At 47.7% G+C, this 19,523-nt stretch overlaps 1 protein-coding gene across 1 annotated transcript in view; it reads left to right on the top strand.

Moving 5' to 3' along the window:
- Positions 1-19,523, top strand: part of YY1 (YY1 transcription factor) — a 60,452-nt gene that overhangs the window by 24,637 nt on the left and 16,292 nt on the right. The window contains 1 exon segment of the mRNA XM_030214753.1: positions 11,625-11,685. Within this exon segment, the coding sequence (XP_030070613.1) occupies positions 11,625-11,685 (61 nt within the window).

The raw sequence follows: 19,523 nt of genomic DNA, 5'->3' as shown, positions 1-19,523 counted from the left end.
GGGGAGTTCACATTGCATGCACTATGGGAGTGTTTCTGGTTGCTCTCTGTCCTGTAGTGGGGCTGTGCCTTTGTGCATACAGTTGGACTCAGGAGTGTCTCGGTGCCTTCTTTGTTCCCTATGGGATTCCACAGGGCGCATGGTCCCTTAGGGTGAATTTCAGGGAGCACCATTTTCTATGGTGGGATCTCTCTCCTTTAGGGGCTCCCTTCCCTTATAGTGCTTCTCTGTTTCCTTTGGCATGTTGATCTAGGTGCACTCACAGCGCGTCTCGCTTGTTTCTCCAGCCAGGTAGTTTTGCTGTGGTTTTGGCCCGCCTTTTGCCACTGCCGCACCTCCTTTCTGAGGTGGGACAACCATGGGCACACAAGGGAGACTTTGGGCTTGCTCCTGCTGTGTTCTTTCATTTGGCCAGTTCAGACAGGCTGGCTTCTTGCTTGGGCCTTTGTCTTCACTGCCACGCAGCCGGTTACAGCTGGGCAGCTTGGATACAGGGTTCGGGGTGCTCCTACCTGACCTTGGCGGGCAGATTCATTGTACCTCGGAGCACAGCTGCAGGTCTCTGGGGGAGTGTTGCCCTCCTTTGGCCAGCTCTGCTTCTTGCCTGGTAGGTTGGGAGAAGGTACCTCTCTGCGGATCCTCCATTTCGATGGGGGCTGTGTTGCTTATGCCTGACGCAGGTTGCAGTTTTTGGCTCTTGGCGTACAAGGTTGCCCTTCCTCTCTTTTTCCCTCTCTTTAGTTATTGGGCATCGCTCCAGTGTGGATTGGGGGGGGGGGGGGTAGGGTGGTTGTTGGATGCCCTGTCAGGGGCTTGGGGAGCTTTGCGCCCCTAGACGTCGTCTGGCCCTTTCTCTGGTGGTTGAGGCTTACTTCTTCTGCATTTCGATATGTCTTCTGTTTCTGGAGTCGAACCTTGCAACGTTGAGTCTTGTCCGGCTTAGCTCCTTCCCTGGGCCGACAGGCCCTTGCTCTGTTGCTGGCTGCTGCAGCTGGCACTAGCCTTCGGGAGTTCGGAAGGCTTGCTCTGGCATGACCTCTTTTCTTCTTTTTTTTTTTTCCTGTCATTGGCCTTAGTCCGTCTTGAGAGATCCAGGCTTTCTCAGTCTCCAGGCTTGGGTCTGGTTCCTTCAGGTGGATGAGCCTTGCTTTTCGCCTAGAGGTCAGGCCTTGCTTCATTTTTTGGATCAGGTTGCTTGTCATACCTTCCTCTGTCTCAGCTTAGCGACCCGTGTTCCATCTTGGGATGGTGTGTTTGTTCCCTCTCTGAAGGGTATGGTTTCTTCCCTCCTCTGGGGTTGTAGCGTTGCTCTTTTTCTCTCTTTCTCTGTGGGTCTTGGCCCCTAGTATGCTCCAGGTGTGGAGTCTCGCTTTGGCTTTGCAGATTGAGATTGCTGTGTGGCTGGTTCGTCCTGTGGCACTTCTGAGGTCCCACTCCACTTGGGACTTCTTTGGTACATCCCACTTGTCTCTGGATTGATCTGTGGGACGCTGCGAAAGGTAAAATTAGTCCATACCTGATAATTGTCTTTCCATTAGTCCCCAACAGATCAATCTAGATCTAGACCTTGGATTCTGTTCCAAGATGGGGTACCCTTCGGAAGTCTTGAGTTGCATTTTCTTAAAGGAGTTTTCTCCATGCACAGTTGATGTAGGGGAAGGATAGTGATTGATGGGACACTGTTGCTGCTGGTTCCTCTCTGGTGGTTGTCAGAGGCAGGAGTTTGATACACTAAGGATCTCCTCACTGCTTTTGGTATCAAATACTGAAAATTAGGCTGCTGCACAGTATCCTTTATGGCAGAGCTCTGGCGTTCTATCTCCACTTGCTGGTAGGAGGACATAACCCACACGTCTCTGGATTGATCTGTTGGGACTAATGGAAAGAAAATTCAGGTAAGGACTAATTTTACCTTGTATTCTTCTCTAGTCAGTTGACTTAGTTTAAATAGTTCATGCCACCTGATCAGCCAGACGTGACTGTTGTAATTCTGGTCGGCATCCCTACGAAATGTTGTAGGTCAGTGGTTCTCAAGCTTGTCCTCCAGCTGTCCTTTTGGGCCAGTCCGTATGGAGAAAGGAGGGCAAACTGGAAATATGTGCTGCAATGGAAATGCAGTGGGAAAAGACATGTGAACTGCTCCTTCTTTAGAAGAATTCTACAAGAAAGGGAAATGGGACTTGATATACCGCTTTTCTGTGGTATTTTGCAACTACATTTAAAGCGGTTTACATATATACAGGTATATACAAGGAGCTGCAGTGGGAATCGTACCCAGTTCCCCAGGATCAAAGTCTGCTGCACTAACCACTAGGCTACTCCTCCACTTAATTAAAATGCTAGTTCCTCGGTGTACAGTTGCACAGAACTCCTACAGGAATAGAGATTTTTATGAAGTAATGTGGCTGGCAGTTTGACTGGTGGGGGGGGGGGGGGGCCTTGCAGTATCTGGATGGCCTTATTTTGCTTTGTATTTTTGGTGTTACATGTTATGATGTCTCATGCAGTGGATGGATAGTTACCACTTTGTGTTTAAGCAATTTATTTCTTATCCTGCTAGACCACTCAGCAGATGGAGGCAGAGAACATGGACATTTCATTGACATCACCAATATAAGGATTGGTTCAGCACTGGAACTTGTCAGTATTTCTCTGCCTCTAGCAGATGAGGCAGGTTGGACGCCCGACTCCAAAAGAGTGTGATCCACAGCCCGTTCTCGGGTGAAGCCTGGAAGATTCCATGTCCTTGAGCATTGATCTGTGGGTCTCGGAGCCTTTAGCCACCTCCCCACTAGATGATTAAAATTAAATAATTTCAAATGAGTTCAAGGGGTGAGAGTAGTCTCTCTGCAACAGCCTGGGTTTAGCTGGTTCTTGTTGAAGGATCTTCGGGGGTGGGGGGGACCTGATAGTTTCATACTGTATCAGAGTGGTTGCCAGTTTTTCTCAAGCCACTGGAAGATTTGCGTGGTTAGCTCCAGTGGCCGCCGCAAGGTTTGCACGTTAGACTGGGTTTGCTGGGCCCTCTGGAGGAAGTTTGAAGAGAGCTTCAGCTTCCTTGTCATCAGCAGCAGATGAATCCACTAACTGATGGGTTGTATCCACCTACCAGCAGGTGGAGATAGAGAACACTGAAAGACCATAGTTCCTCTAGGACGGCTAGCCCCAGCTGCCTTTAGTATTTCTCTATCTCCCAGCAGGTGTGGACGTAGCTTGATCAGCTCCTGGATTTCAGACTGCCTGGGGTGGTTCCTGTGCTTTGCCAGTTGAGCAGTATTTTCTATCTCCAGCAGTTGGATGAACACACTTTTCAGCCTTTGGTACTTTGTGCTTTCCTCCTGGTCATAAGTATTGCCATACTGGGACAGACCAAAGGTCCATTAAGCCTAGCATCCTGTTTCCAGCACTGGCCAGTCCAGGTCACAAGTACCTGGCAAGATCCCAAAACAGTACAATACATTTTATGCTGCTTATCCTAGAAATAAGTAGTGGATTTTCCACATGTCCATTTTAGTAATGGTCTATGGACTTTTCTTTTAGGACACCCTTTTTTATAACCCTGGTAAGCTAACTGCTTTTACTTCTTTGGCAGTGAATTCCAGAGTTTACACGTTGAGTGAAGAAACATTTTCTCCAGTTTGTTTTAAATTTACTACTTTGTAGCTTCATTGCGTTCCCCCTAGTCCTAGTATTTTTGGAAAAAGTAAACAAGCGATTAACGACTACCCATTCCACTCCACTCATTATTTTATAGACCTCTATCATATCTCCCCTCAGCCGTTTTTTTCTCCAAGCTGAAAATAGTGGTTAAGGTCACTTAGCTTCTGAACTTGTCTGGCTGTTGAGCATCCGGTGCCGATACTTCTGACGGGGACCCATTTCGTCCACCGGCTTTCTCAAGGGAGATATTGGGGCTTTATTTTGTTCATTCAATCTTTCTGGCAGACTGTTGAGCACCGAGTGCTCAACAGCCTGACAAGTTCAGAAGCTAAGTGACCTTAATCCTTAGCTGTATAACTTAAGGTGTTGGTTTGAAAACGTTTTGAATGAGCAAGTGGAAAAGTTAAAAAAAAAATGTTTTTACTTTAAATAAAATAGCACAGGGATGGAGGAGGTTTTTTGGCTAGTGATGAATTAAGGTCCGGAGAGTGCCTTGAAGCCATTGGGCGTGGAGTAAGCCCTAGCACATGGACGGTTTGAGGTCTTTTCCTACTCTCAATCCCTTTCAGTTCCTCTTATCTTTGGAATATATTAGTAAAGTGTGTCTACAGTCCATGTTTGATTTGGCAGTTTATTATTCCGTTGTAAAGTGAAACACATTTGGAAGTTATTTAACAGCATCAACAGATAAAAATGCGCAAAAAGTGTTGAAGTTATGAAAGTAAGTATCCCAAATCCTGTTCCATCAAGTTTGGACGTGCATTCTGATTTAGCACCTGTATGCTCAAGAGTGAAAGCAAAAGAATAGACAAAGCCAGAGAAATAGCTCTTTATACAGTTAGATCAGCAAACAAGGATAAAGACGCAAGTACAGTGGAGAAACATAAAGCTCTACTCCAGGAACCATGTACGAATCAAGCCCGGGCATACGAACGGTTGAGGAGAAGTGAACCGAAACCCAAAAATGAGATTGATAGTTGTAGCCCAGGACCACACAATACAGACAAGATAGCTCACACCAAGCTTAGAACAAAAAAAAATGGTATAGCAGACATCCTGTAGATTCTGTAAGGACTGGAAACCAGTTATTCATTTTGTAGCTGGCTGCAGTGTTCAGATAGCAAGAAATTTCTATAGAGAGAGAGGTACAACAAGGTAGCACATCTCATTCATTGTAATGTATACAAAGTCAAGTACCTGGCAATATACCAAAAGACTAAAATAGATTTTATGCTGCTTATCCCAGGTATAAGAAGAGGATTTTTGTCATTAGTCCTTACCATATAATTTCTGCAGAGGTTCTATAAGGTATTAAAAAAAAATTGTGGTGGTGTGACTTCTATAGAGAGAATATGTAGTTTCCTTGTCATCAAGCAGATGAAGCCATTACGTATGGGTTATGTCCATCAACCAGCAGGGGAGATAGAGAGCACTCAAACTTTCACAGTGCCCTCTTGGCCAGCTAGCTCCACTGCCTCTTCAGTATTCTCTATCTCCCTTAGCAGGGTGGCTGCAGCTTCTTCGAGCTCCAGAAAAATCTGCCGGGAGGTGGTTCCTGGCTTGCCAGTTGTTAACCGGGGTGTTGGAGGCTATAGCAGCTTCACTTTAAAGGCACATAGGTTAGCCCTTTCCCTGCCTTACCCATACCTCCGTGGATGTGGACATATTGCCTTGTTTTCCCTGTCCTTACTCACCAACAGTGGATGCAGGCATATAGGTTCGCCCTTTCCCTGCCTTTCCCACTCATCTGAGCCTCCGGAGTCTTCAATACCTCTGCTTTCCTCACAGCTAAAAAAAAAAAAAAAAGTCGCGTCGCGTTTTTAAACGCAGAGACGCTGGAACAGAGGTTTTTGACCTGATTTTCAGCAGGATCGTAGTTGTACACTAGATCCTTTGAGGTAAGAGTGTTTTCCAACTCCTCCGGGGTGGGCCCGCGATCGGGGCGATTTTGGCGCGAACTGCCATTTTGGATTTTACCGCCATTTTTCGGCGATGGCTGCGGACAATGTAAAGCGCTGTTCCACTTGTGGCAAGCGCAAATCAGCAGCAGGGCTCTGTAAATCGTGCTGTATTGGCGTAGGAGCCGGCCCGAGCATGGCGAGCGATGTTTCTTCCCGCTCTGAGCTGGCAGCGGGCGCCATTTTGCTTACACCGCATGGCGCGGCCTCCGTGGACACGGAGAGACCTGAGCCGGGTGGGGCACCTCGAGATGAGGTTATTTCAGGAGTGGCTAGCACCGGACAGGATTTGGGTGCCCAGGGTGAGATTTTCTCCCCGGATTTTGTGCTTTTGCTGCATAAAGCACACATAATGAAAAGAGCCCTTCCTCAAGGATCGCCTGAGGCTCCTCTGATTGCGCCCCCCCCCCCCCCCCCCCCCCCCCCCCCCCCCCCCCCCGATGGATTCTGGCCTGGGACTGCCCAGTGAGGCTTTTTTCCCGGATGCTTGGCCTAAAGATAAGCGCAGAAGGGTTAATTCCCCTTCAGATTGTGGTGCACCTTTTTCCCCCCCGTGGTCGGGGTGTGAGGATTCGGAGAACTCTGACAGACGTTCTTGGTCTGAGGAACCAGAGTCAGGTGCGGATTTACCACAGGTTCTGGATGATCCCTCCACGGTGAGGATTTTCCACCGTGATGAGATGCCAGCGCTTATTTCAGATACCCTGCAGGCCCTCTCGATTGAAGATCCTGACAGTGGCATGGCCTCCTCGGGTAATCCCAGGATGGCTAGTACCAAGAAAGCTGCTCGGGCCTTCCCTTTGCATGACTCCATCCTAGAGCTTGTTTCGGCTCAGTGGGCTGACCCCGAGGGACCTTTGAGAGTTTCCAGGGCTATGGGGCAGTTATACCCTCTGCGTGAGGGACATATGGCTCGTTTTCAAATGCCTACAGTGGATGCCCTAGTCACTGCGGTGACAAAGAGAACTACTCTCCCTGTTGAAGGAGGTGTTGCCCTGAAGGATGTTCAAGACCGTAGGCTGGAAACAGCGTTGAAACGGTCCTTTGAAATTGCAGGTCTCACTGTTCGGGCGTCTGCATGCAGCTGTTATGCTGTGAGAGCCTGCCTAGCTTGGCTGCAACAGGCAGTGGCTCAGCCTGGAGATGGAGCGGAGCCCTTCTTGGATGTGGCTCCGCGGATGGAGGTGGCCTTGTCCTTTCTGGCTGATGCCCTTTATGACCTTGTCAGAGCTTCGGCTAAACAAATGGCAGTAGCAGTGGCGGCTCGCCGTCGTCTGTGGCTACGACACTGGGCAGCGGACATGGCCTCTAAGCAAAGGTTGGGGAAGATGCCTTTTCAAGGACTTCTCCTATTTGGTGAGGAGTTAGAGAAAATTGTGAAAGGCCTGGGTGATCCAAAACCCCAGCGCTTGCCTGAAGATAGGCAAAGGCCTTCCTCTAAGGGCCAGGCGGTCCACTCCTCGTACAGACCTCGCTTCAGTGAAGCTAGAAGGTACCGCCCGGGGCATTCTGCTGGGTTCACTTCACGTGCCCGTGGTCAGCAGAGGAACTCCTTTCGCTCGGACAAGCGTTCCGCAGCCGGTGGCTCAAGACCAGGAGTTCAGGGGCGACCCTCTCAATGATGGTGCGCCGGCCCTCTCCTCGATGCCTGTCATCGGAGGACGGCTTTCCCTCTTTGTTGAGGAGTGGGCCAAGATTTCCTCAGATCAGTGGGTTCTGGACCTGATCAGAGATGGATACAGAATAGAATTCAATGCCCCAGTAAGAGACGTGTTTGTGGAGTCCCGATGCGGTTCTGCTGTCAAACGGGCGGCGGTGGAGGAGACTTTACAAGGTCTGATTCAGTTAGGGGCAGTGACCCCGGTGCCTCCCGCCGAGCAAGGCTGCGGCCGATACTCCATCTACTTTGTGGTGCCGTGAAAAGGTGGGTTCTTTCGCCCTATCCTGGACTTAAAAGAAGTCAACAAGTCCCTGAGAGTGCGGCATTTCCACATGGAATCCCTGCGCTCCGTCATTACGGCGGTTCAGCCAGGAGAGTTTCTCACGTTTCTAGACCTGAAAGAAGCTTACTTGCATATACCGATTTGGCTCCCGCACCAGAAGTTTCTGAGGTTTGCGGTGTTGGGAAAACATTTCCAGTTCAGGGCCTTGCCTTTTGGCCTCACCACAGCTCCCCGAACCTTTTCGAAGGTAATGGTGGTAGTAGCTGCTTTTCTCAGGCGAGAAGGTATCAGGGTTCACCCGTACCTAGACGACTGGCTCATCAGAGCAGACTCTGCAACAGAGAGCTTACAAGCTACAGCCAGAGTGGTCTCAGTACTGCAATCTGTAGGCTGGGTCATCAATATGGCCAAAAGTCACCTGTCCCCTTCACAATCTCTAGAGTTTTTGGGGGCCAGGTTCGACACAGTCTCGGGCTATGTGTTCCTACCCGAGCTAAGGCGGTGCAAGCTTCAGAATCAGGTCCGTCTGCTCCTGAGGATGCCCCGCCCGCGAGCTTGGGACATTGTCCAGCTGCTGGGATCGATGGAAGTGGTACCCTGGGCGAGAGCGCACCTGAGACCTCTACAGTATTCCCTACTCCGGAGATGGTCTCCTATTTCTCAGGATTACCAATGCAGACTTACTTGGCTCCCTGCGGCCCGTCTCAGCATGGAGTGGTGGCTCTCGGACAGCATGCTGCGGCGAGGAATGCCGCTGACGCTCCCCGTTTGGTGCCTAGTGGTAACAGATGCCAGCCTGAAGGGCTGGGGCGCACACTGCAAGGGGAAGCATGCCCAGGGTCTATGGACACCCGAGGAGTCGGAGTGGTCCATCAACCGCCTAGAGTTGAAAGCGGTGTTTCAGGCGCTTCTGGCCTTTCAAGTGACCCTGGAAGGATTGGCTGTCAGAGTGATGTCAGACAACACGACAACTGTGGCCTATATAAATCGACAAGGCGGAACAAGGTGCAGAGCACTAGCCGCGCAGGCCGAGCTGATTTGCCACTGGGCCGAGCTGCATCTTCAGTGTCTGTCGGCAGCTCATATTGCAGGTCAGAGCAATGTGCAGGCCGATTATCTGAGCAGGCATCAGATCGATCCAGCAGAATGGAATCTGGCAGACGAAGTATTCCTGCAGATCTGTGCCAAATGGGGCAAGCCCGTGATGGATCTAATGGCGACAAGTGCCAATACCAAAGTCCCGTGCTTCTTCAGCAGACAGAGAGATCCTCGCTCGGCGGGTTGGATGCCTTGGCTCAACCCTGGCCTCCGGGTCTACTTTATGTGTTTCCCCCATGGCCCTTGATAGGGCGCCTGCTCTTGCGGATTCGGCTGCACCCAGGAGAAGTGGTCCTCATCGCCCCGGATTGGCCAAGGAGACCTTGGTATGCAGACCTCCGACAGATGCTCCTGGAGGCTCCTCTGCCATTACCTCTGGTACCGAACCTGTTGACTCAGGGACCGGTAGCCATGGAGGACGCCGGCCGCTTTGGTCTTACGGCATGGCTATTGAGAGGGTGCAATTGAGGGATAAAGGTTATTCCAATAAAGTTATTTCCACTTCCGTGGCTTATGCCAGGACTTGGTGCCTGTTTGAGTCTTGGTGTGCTTCCAGAGCCATTGTTCCAATGCGGGCTCCTGTCTCGCTGATTCTGGACTTTTTGCAGGAAGGTGTACAAAAAGGCTTGGCCTATAATTCCCTGCGGGTGCAGGTGGCAGCGTTGGCCTCTCTTCGTGGTAAGGTGGAAGGCGTGTCTATGGCTGCTCACCCAGATGTGGCACGGTTTCTTAGAGGGGTGCTTCGGCTCTGACCTCCAGTGCGAGCACCCTGTCCAGCTTGGAACCTGGGGCTAGTTTTGAAAACCCTGCAGGCATCTCCTTTTGAGCTGCTTCGGCGAGCATCGGAGAAAGACTTGACACTGAAGGCCGTTTTTCTAGTGGCCATTACCTCGGCGAGACGGGTATCAGAGCTCCAGGCGCTGTCCTGTAGAGACCCATTTCTGCAATTTTCAGAGTCCGGAGTCACGGTTCAGACCGTGCCTTCCTTTATGCCTAAGGTGGTTTCAGCCTTTCACTTAAACCAGCCTATTTTCTTGCCCTCTTTTTCAGAGGAAGAGTTTCCAGAATCTTTTGGGCAGCTGCACCTTTTGGATGTGCGCAGGACTCTGCTGCAGTATCTGCGAGTTACTAACTCTTTCAGGACTTCTGATCATCTGTTTGTTTTACTATCCGGTTCTCGCAGAGGGTCTCCAGCGTCTAAAGCCACTATTGCCCGCTGGCTCAAAGAAACTATCTTTTCAGCTTATCTGCTGGCCGGCAGGGTTCCGCCTGTAGCCTTTAAGGCACATTCTACTAGAGCGATTTCTTCCTCTTGGGCTGAAACTGGAGCACTCTCTCTTCAAGAGATATGCAGTGCAGCAACATGGGCTTCTAAGCTCTCCTTTGCCCGACATTACAGGCTGGATGTGGCTGCCAGGAGGGATGCGCGTTTTGGTGCACAAGTGCTAGCGTGTGGTGTGGCTTGTTCCCACCCTATCTAGGGATTGCTTTGTTACATCCCATACGTAATGGCTTCATCTGCTTGATGACAAGGAAGGGAAAATTAGGTTCTTACCTTGGTAATTTTCTTTCCTTTAGTCATAGCAGATGAAGCCATGAGCCCTCCCTGTATGATTGTCTGTATGCTGTGAATCTGTTTTTCAGGTTCTATTCTAATTTCCTGAAGTTCCTTCCTTGGGAGAAAGTTGGAAAACAATCTTCAGGATTCATGTTCAGTTTAAATTTAGGAGGATGTGTTCATTCCCTCCAGCATGTTTTTTTTTGGAGGATGTGTTGATTCTCTCCAGGAGGCGCGTGTGTTCCCCTCCAGTTCTATAAATAGGAGGATGAGTTCATTCCCTCCAGAGTGTTGGGAGGATGTGTGATTCCCTCCAGGAGGCGCGTGTGTTCCCCTCCACTTATACAATAAGGAGGATGAGTTTATTCCCTCCAGGAGGGTGTGCATTCCCTCCTTTATGAGTTCATGCCCTTGTGATGGGCCATCGTTCGCTGTGAGGAAAGCTCTTGTGATTCCCATTGCGGTTTGCCATACTGCTTTGGAAGCTTCAAATACTGAAGAGGCAGTGGAGCTAGCTGGCCAAGAGGGCACTGTGAAAGTTTGAGTGCTCTCTATCTCCCTTGCTGGTTGATGGACATAACCCATACGTAATGGCTTCATCTGCTATGACTAAAGGAAAGAAAATTACCAAGGTAAGAAGCTAATTTTCCCATCTATCCTGCTGTGATGTTTGCATATGAAGGGTTCCAGCCTGCACCATCTCCTTATGTTGGTGATGTCACTGGAAAAGTTAAGTATCTTTACTTCCTTCTGTTGATCACAGTTTATCCTAGGAGAAATATATTCATACCAACACTGGGGCTTTCTAGTCCCTGGGAAATTGAGTATTTGTAGACTCTTAACATGCGGATTTTGCAATCATAATTGAATGATGGTTGTTCCAGTGAACCATATAGTAGTACTGATCATATTCATTTGAACTTGGCTAATTTGTTGTTCATATTTCTTCTGTCCAGCCAGTAATGTCATTTGTAGTCTGTTGTTATTGATAATGATGAGAAGAATCAGAAAATATTTTTAAATTATTTCAGGATAAAGTTCTGAAATTGTTTGTTGGTTTGGTATTTTAGCCATTATCTCATCCAGCATTTCAATATAAAAATGGAATCTTTATTTTTTTAGAGATTTTATTTTTACAATGTAGAATTCTTATTAAAGAACCATTTATTTTTTAATATAAGCATTTGATATGAGAAGTGGTTCTTAGTGGTGGTAGTGGTTTGTTTTCTTGTTTCTGATTTTTGTTGACCAAGTAAGGGAAATCATTTACAAAATCTGGTTGCAAGAGAGAAGTTAAATAAGTTAAATATGTATTTAAAAAAAGCGCTATGCCTCTTACAGCATTACAAAGAATATAGACTCGTAAGTTTTTCTGTTTTTTTGTTTGTTTGTTTTTTTTATTGTAAGAATGAAGCCAAGAAAAATTAAAGAAGATGATGCTCCAAGAACGATAGCATGTCCTCACAAAGTAAGTGCAACTGTTGGATGTTTGTACTTCATACACACTGAACATTCGAAACTGCCACTTACTAATCTGTATTGGTTATTGTAAAAAGTTAATTGTTTGAATTAGAATTCTCAACACTTTTTGCTTGGTGATAATTGTCACTGACTTTTTACAAACTCAATGACTGACTTCTATAAATTTCAGTGACAATAGGTAATGCTTCCTTATCATCCAGCCAGATCAGTCCAGATATATGGATTTATGCCACCCTGCCAACACTGTATAAAGAATGATGCAGTTGGATCATTTCCAGGATTCTCTCATCAACTGAACTTATGATGAACGCTCCTTTGGATCTGAAAGTGACAAATTTGTTCCAGAAAACAGAGAGGCTGTTTTGTTTCTTGCTTTTGTTTTTGTTTGTAACTCCCCCCCCCCCCCCCCCAAAGATGACTTGTTAGATGGAGCAAAGAGGCTGTAGGTACGGCCTACTTTCTAAAATGTCTATGGACTCGCTGAACCAGTGATTGGGCCTTTTCTGAAGCTGACCATACTTGGGTCAATGCAGATTGCCACCTGGGTATCGCACCATTTTCCAATCATTACTTGCTGGATGTGCAGGCCAGGAGTGAGTCTGCCTTCCGAGCAGAAAGTTTGTGCAACCATGGCTTCGTCTCGCCTAGATTGGGGGGAACTAAGTACTTCCTACATGTCTGGACTGGCTAGATGATAAGGAAGGTGAAATTTGAGCTTGCCTTTTAATTTCCTTTCCTTGAATCCTGCCAGACCACTCCAAAACTCCTCCTGGGAATCCTGTCTTCTGCACTGTCCTGTCTTCTGCTGTATTCTGTTCCCTAATTCCCCTTCAGGCTGATTGTTAAATTGTATTCAGCCAGGAGAGAGAGAAGACTGATTTGAGGGAGTGGGGTCTCTCTGCCCCAGGTGTATATCATTCTTGATGGCTTCAGCTGTGGGCATCAGAGATTTCCTCCTGTTATTATTGAGGTTTGTTAATGTTCTTCTCTAGTTTTTTTTTTTTTTTTCTTGCTCTGTCAATAGCCTACTGGAAGGCATCCAGCTGCCCCACTTCTTATACAGTGATGTCGTGGAGAAAGTTGTGGATTTCTGTTTCCATCTGCTGGCAGGATAGCATAATCCTACGCATCTGGCTTGGTCTGGTAGGATTCAAAGAGACAAAATTAGGTAAGCTTAAAGTTCACTTCAGACATTGACAGCTCTTGCATAACTATAATAAGAGTGTACCTCATCAAATGAGGAGGAAACTTCTTCGACAGACAGGACATAATTGGGCATGCAAGTGTGTGATGTCATATAGTATCGGGACAGAACAGTTCTCCAAGAGCTGTTTTTGTGTTGCTTTTCAATTTTATTTTAAATGTATAGCCCTCTTGATATCCCGTTGTACATACACAATAAAAACTAAACAACAAAACAAACATTATACATATAATATACATAATCAGCACAGCATTGTCATCAGAATATTAAAATGAGTCCAGATATCTAACATCACCAAAGGCTTGTTGAAACAGAACAAAATTCAAACTTTGAGTTCCCTTAAAGAGGATAGTAACAAATTACAGAATTTTGGTCTGGTGACACAGAAAATAGATTGGAGGAGTACAGGTGCTCTAACAGTATGACTAATAAATCCATAGAGGCAGATCTTAAAGCTCTCAAGGACTGGTTTTACCAGCTCTGTCGAACTTGGGGATGTCTGGCTGAGTGATGCCAGTTTTGTGGGATACACCTGGTGGTGCCAGGTCCCTTCCCCACCCCATGACCCTGCATGGCCCTACTTTTACTCCTTGGTGCATTTTTACTCCTTCCTCACAAATAGAAAAAAAAAGGCAGGGTAAAAGTAATAGCTCCCTGGAGTCACGTGGTGCAATGCAGGAGTGAAGTTGCGTCGGAACTGAGCTCCCGCTATTCCCCCTCATCTAATGTATTTATCAAACCCCAAAGGGGTACAAATGAACCCTTGTTCCCTGGAATATCGAGCTGGGAGCAGTGCGGAGGTTTGCCCGGCGGACGCGAATCAGAAAGCACAAGATGGCGGCGAAATTACAGAAAAAAGAGGCAAGGCTGCAGGACCCAAGATGGCACCTGCACTGCAGTCGCCGAACTCGTCTGCTCGGTGTGGACAGCAGAGATTACCGCGGAGGTTACGGCGGCGGTGGAGGCGTCTCTGGACAAAAAGCTGCAAGCTCTGTTTGATCGGGTGGATTCTGCCCATGAGCGCCTCGATGGGTTCCATTTGGATTTAGACCACATGCAGCAGCGGGTCAGCGACATTGAGGACTGTATGGTAGCAACGGAACAGCCAACGGGGGCCCTATAGAAACGGGTAGTGGAGCTGGAGAATAAACTGGACAACCTAGAGAATAGGTCCAGGCGCAATAACCTGCGCCTGGTTAGACTGTCCGAGCAGGTCAAGGAATCAGAGCTGGGAAGTTTCTTACTTGGATCCCGAACTCATTGCAATTGAATAATCGGCCGGGCCCCCTGTGGATTGAGAGAGCGCATCGGCTGGGACTGAGGAGACAGGGTGTGGTGCGACCCTGGGCAGTGATTTTGAAAATCCTTAACTACAGGCACAAACGGGCAATCCTACAAGCCATGCGTGCTGGAGGGGAACTTAAACATGAAGGCCAGCGAATTCTTTGCTTTCAGGACTATTCAGCGCATGTGGCAGCAGCGCGGAAGGAATTTGCCCCGATATGTGCGGCACTCCACGAGAGATCAGATTTGCATTGGTTTACCCTGCGAAACTGAGAATCTACCATGAGGGCACAGAGAAATACTATGAAGAAGTGGCTACAGCTAAAGACTTTCTTAAAGCCCTGCTGCAGGAGTTTGCAGACTGAGGGACACAGCACAAGGGTAAAGGTTAACACCATGCAGCTTTAAGAATGACTTCCAAGCAAGTGACTGGGATATGACCATAAGCTCATAGCTGGTTCTTCAGAGATAAGACAAAGGACATAAGTATGATTGAGAGAGTGATTGTTATTGTATGAACCTTACTTTACTATGAGTATATATTTGAAGGGAAGGGATAAAACGTAAGGGTCTAAACAGGGGACATACTTAATAACGGCTGCATATGATATACCCTAATAGATGGTTGGGAGTATTTCAAGGTGGGGAACGGGGCACCATTACATGATGAGTTCCTTCTGGAACTCGAAGGTGTGGGGTCAGGAGGGGGGAGGGGGTTGGGAAGGGATGGGAGGGAAGGGGGTGGGGAGAATTTGGGGGAAGGGGCAGTACCGCTTGAGTATAAGTTGTGCGGGAAAGGGAGGAAGTAACTTGAGGGCTGTTGCTGGGGAAGACAGCAGAAGGAGGAAGTGGAGGCTGGGACACCTTTTTTTATACCAAACAATTCAGCTTCATTCGACCGCCCCCGGCAGACTATGGTTAAATTAGTGTCCTGGAACGTGGGAGGTATTTCATCTCCGATGAAGCGGAGTAATGTCCTGCAAACTTTAAACAGGCAAAAGGCACACAGCAATTTTACGAGAAAAATTACACTGGCTCACAATCAAAGAAAGTATTGCATTCAAAATCTGCACCCTGATTCACAAGATCTACAGCAATACCCAGGGATACATAATAGACCTCATAGACCTACCAACCAGAAACACAACAAAATCAACACAACCTAAATCTCCACTACCCAAGCTGCAAAGGACTTAAATACAAATCAACCTATGCATCCAGCTTCTCTTATATAAGCACACAACTATGGAACGTGCTTCTGACCGCTGTGAAAACACATGACCACCTAATCTTCCGGAAACTCCTAAAGACATACCTGTTCAAAAAGGCATACTCAAATGACTCAACCTAAATGCCTAACCCCGCAACACAACAATATAAATGCTCATATCTGTCATAGCCTACTCTTCCCCTTGACCCCCAGTTTGTCTATCAATTCTGATCATTAGTCTGTCATAACCTCACTTTGTATCTGTTCATGCCGGTATTGGCGTCTGCCACTATGGCACTATATAAGCCACATTGAACCTACAAATAGGTGGGAAATGTGGGACACAAATGCAACAAGTAAATAAAATCATGTAGGGGACCCTTTCGTGGTATTCCCAGGTAATGCAGTTTATCTGGAGACCTATTCTGTCCTTTTTGCCAAAGGTGGTATCTTTGTTTCTTGTGAATCAGGTCATTTTGCTTTCAGATTCTGGAAGGGTTCCTTAACCGTGGGATGTATGTTGAGTGCTATTATTTTCTCGCAGTGACAGATCTATTCTGTAGAATGCACAGGTTTGTTTGCGGACCCCATCATGAGGTGATTGAACGAAGCAGTTGGCACAGCCCCTGAAAGAGCTTGCCGATTCTGGAAGGGTTCCTTAACCATGGGATGTACGTTGAGTGCTATTACTTTCTCGCAGTGACAGATCTATTCTGTAGAATGGACAGGTTTATGTTGGCGGACCCCCACAAAGGAGAAGAAGCCTTCAAGGTTGTCGTCATGAGGTGATTGAATGAAGCAGTTAGCACAGCCCCTGAAAGGGCTTGCAGGTTCACTCTATTTTTGTAAAAAGGTTCTTCGAGGATGAGCAGGCCTATTTATTCTCACAAGGTGAGTGATGCAAACTATGTTGCGCAGTCCTGGACTTACGACGAGCATAAGTAGAGCTTTATGGAGTGCGAGACACGCTCCACCGTGCACACGCGAGTGCCTTGGGTGAATCTCTTCATAAAGGCGTTTAATACCAAATAATAATAATGTGTTCCCTTATCTCATTGATTGGCTGGTGAAGAGCATCTTGGAGGACGGTGCTCAGGAGTCCATGCAGAGGACTATTCGGGTGCTCGAGCTCCTAGGCTTCATTTTAAACTACCCCAAGCCCCACCTTTGCCCTGCTCAACAGTTGGAATTCATAAGTGCCCTGCTTGACACACAGAGGGTTCGAGCTTACCTTCGAGGATCAAGAGTGGACAATTTAGTTACACTGGCTTCCCAGGTTCAAGCCTCGGGAGTAGGTCTCAGCTCTGAAGATGTTGAGGTTGTTGGGACACATGGAGGCATATTTTCAAAGCACTTGGACTTACAAAGTTCCATAGTAATCTATGGAACTTTGTAAGTCTAAGTGCTTTGAAAATGAGCTCCATGGTGTCTACAGTGCACATAGTACCCTTGACACGTCTTCACATGAGATCAGTCCAATGGACCCTGGCTTCTCAGTGGTATTAAGTTAAAGGAAATCTGGAAGATGTCATCTGAGTGACCCCAGAGATTGTTTGCTCACTTCACTTCATTCGATTCAGTTTGACTCTGGGACTCCCATTCCAAATTCCTCAGCCACAAAAGGTGCTGACGAAGGATGCTGGGTTGGGAAGCTCATGTAGATGGGCTCCACACTCAAGGTGTTTGGTCCGCCAGGGAAACAAATCTTCAAATGAATCTCCTGGAGCTCCAGGCCATCTGGAATGCTCTAAAGGCTTTCAGAGATCGGCTGTTTCACCAAATTGTGCTTATTCAAACAGACATCAAGTTGCCATGTATTACACTAACAAGCAAGGAGGGGACACTGAATCTCGGCCTCTGGGTCAGGAGGCCATCCGGATGTGGCATTGGACTCTCCACATATAGCTGCGAGCCACTTACCTGGCTTCTTTTCCTTTATCATGGACTGTTCTATCAGGACTCAAGAAAAGGAAATTAACAGTTAAGAATAATTCATTGTTCGGGGTGCTGTGAGCAGCTTTGGCGTCATACTTCTCAGGGCATTGAAGTTTGGTATTTGTGTATCTGGACTGGTGTTGCTGAATGAATAAGAAGGTAACTTTTGAGCTTACCTACTAATTTCTTTGACCCGCCTAGGAAGTCTTTCCAGCTTATAATCAAAAGAGAAAAATGCCTATATTGCGACCCAAATCGGGAGATGGGCGTCTTTCTCCCGTGGGCGCCCAAATCGGTATAATCGAAAGCCGATTTTGGGCGTTTCCAACTGCAATCCGTCGCGAAAACGGGTAATGGTGGGGGCGTGTTGGAGGCGTGGTGAAGGCGGAACTGGGGCGTGGTTATCGGCCGAGGAGAGATGGACGTCTTTAGCTGATAATCAGAAAAAAAAGGCGTTTTTACCGCGATTTTGGGTCACTTCTTTTGGTCCCTTTTTTTTTCACGAACAGGTCCCAAAAAAGTGCCCCAACTGACCAGATGACCACTGGAGGGAATCGGGGATCACCTCCCCGGACTCCCCCAGTGGTCACTAACCCCCTCCCACCAAAAAAAAACCACTTGAAAAACTTTTTTTCCAGCCTCTATGCCAGCCTCAAATGCCGTACCCACCTCCATGACAGCAGAATGTGTTTGATCCTCTCACAGCCTTTCCCTTGGTCAGATGTGGCACTCGGGTGCACTACAGGGTCACATCAGCATTGCATTGTGGTGGGTATAGGGTATTGGGCTCCGTGATTTCATTAGCTTGTGTTACAGTCTCACGATGTTGGTAGTTGGTAGGCTCTTCTCCCATGGTGCTTTTCCCCCTGGCTACTGGGTCAGAGTGTGCCCTGTTGTGTTTCCTGTTGTAGTCCATGCGGTAGTGGCCATTTTTGTAAGCCAGTTTTAGTTCCCTTTCCTGTGTTAGCCACGTTACAGAACTTAGTTCTTACCTTGAATGTGGCTGAAAGAGGGCATTGTACAGCATTCTGCCAGCTCTGACCTACTGCTAATCTCAGTACCAGGGGGACTCGTTGCCAGTGGGGCACAACCTCTGATCTGCAGTTAACTGTGAGTAAACGCGGTTATTCCAATAAAGGACGTTTTCGGAGAGATTAGTCTTCAGGTGTCAACTGGTGTGCCAATGTTATACAGCAGCAACAAGTCCTAGAGGCCTGCGTGTATGCAGGTCCCTGGAGCACTTTTAGTGGGTACCGCAGTGCACTTCAGCCAGGTGGCCCCAGGCCCATCCCCCCCCCCCCACCTGTAACAATTGTGCTGGTAAATGGGAGGCCTCCAAAACCCACTGTACCCACATGTAGGTGCCCCCTTCACCCCTAAGAGCTATGGTAGTGTACATTTGTGGGTAGTGGGTTTTGGGGGGAGGGGGGTTGGGGGCTCAGCACCCGTGGTAAGGAAGCTATGCATGTGGGAGCGTTGTCTGAAGTCCACCGCACTGACCTCTAGGGTGCCCAGTTGGTGTCCTGGCATGTCATGGGGGCGAGTGTACTACGAATCGTGGCCCCTCCCACGACCAAATGGCTCGGATTAGGACATTTTTGAGCTGGGCGTTTTTAGTTTCCATTATCGCTAAAAAAAAACATACGCCCAGCTCAAAAACGTCCATTTTTTTGGAAAATACGGTTCGGCCCGCCCCCTTCACGGACCCGTTCTCGGAGATAAACGCCCATGGAGACAGGCGTTTCCGTTAGATTATGCCCCTCTTTATCTACTGCAGGAGCCCTGCGTGTTCTTACTACAGGCCAATGCTAGTTAATAGTCCTTATCAGTTTGCTAATATAAGGGAAAGAGGTTTGAGTTGAGAGAGGGCAATCTTTTCTTTTCTTGGTAGTGGTTTTGTGCCAGAGGGGTCTAGTTTTAGGTGTGAGGAGTCTTCAGGATTTATTTGTTGTGTTGGTAGGGTTTATTGGTTGTGTTTTTCTGTGTTATTTTGGGAGTTCTGTTTTGCTGGCTTTTTTACGAATATACTGAAATATATCTAGTTGCACACTCCTTTTAAAGTGGTGTCACAGTGAAAGTTGTGAATTTGTTTCCAGTTGCTGGCAGAGGCAAGCCCCCACAGCTGGACTGCTCTGGTAGGATTTGACAAAAAGAAATTAGCCGGTAAAGTCAAATTTTACCATATGTATAC

The sequence above is a fragment of the Microcaecilia unicolor genome, chromosome 9 (assembly GCF_901765095.1).
Source record: "Microcaecilia unicolor chromosome 9, aMicUni1.1, whole genome shotgun sequence".
Classification (NCBI taxonomy): Eukaryota; Metazoa; Chordata; class Amphibia; order Gymnophiona; family Siphonopidae; genus Microcaecilia; species Microcaecilia unicolor.
This window is presented reverse-complemented; position numbering and strand designations above follow the sequence as displayed.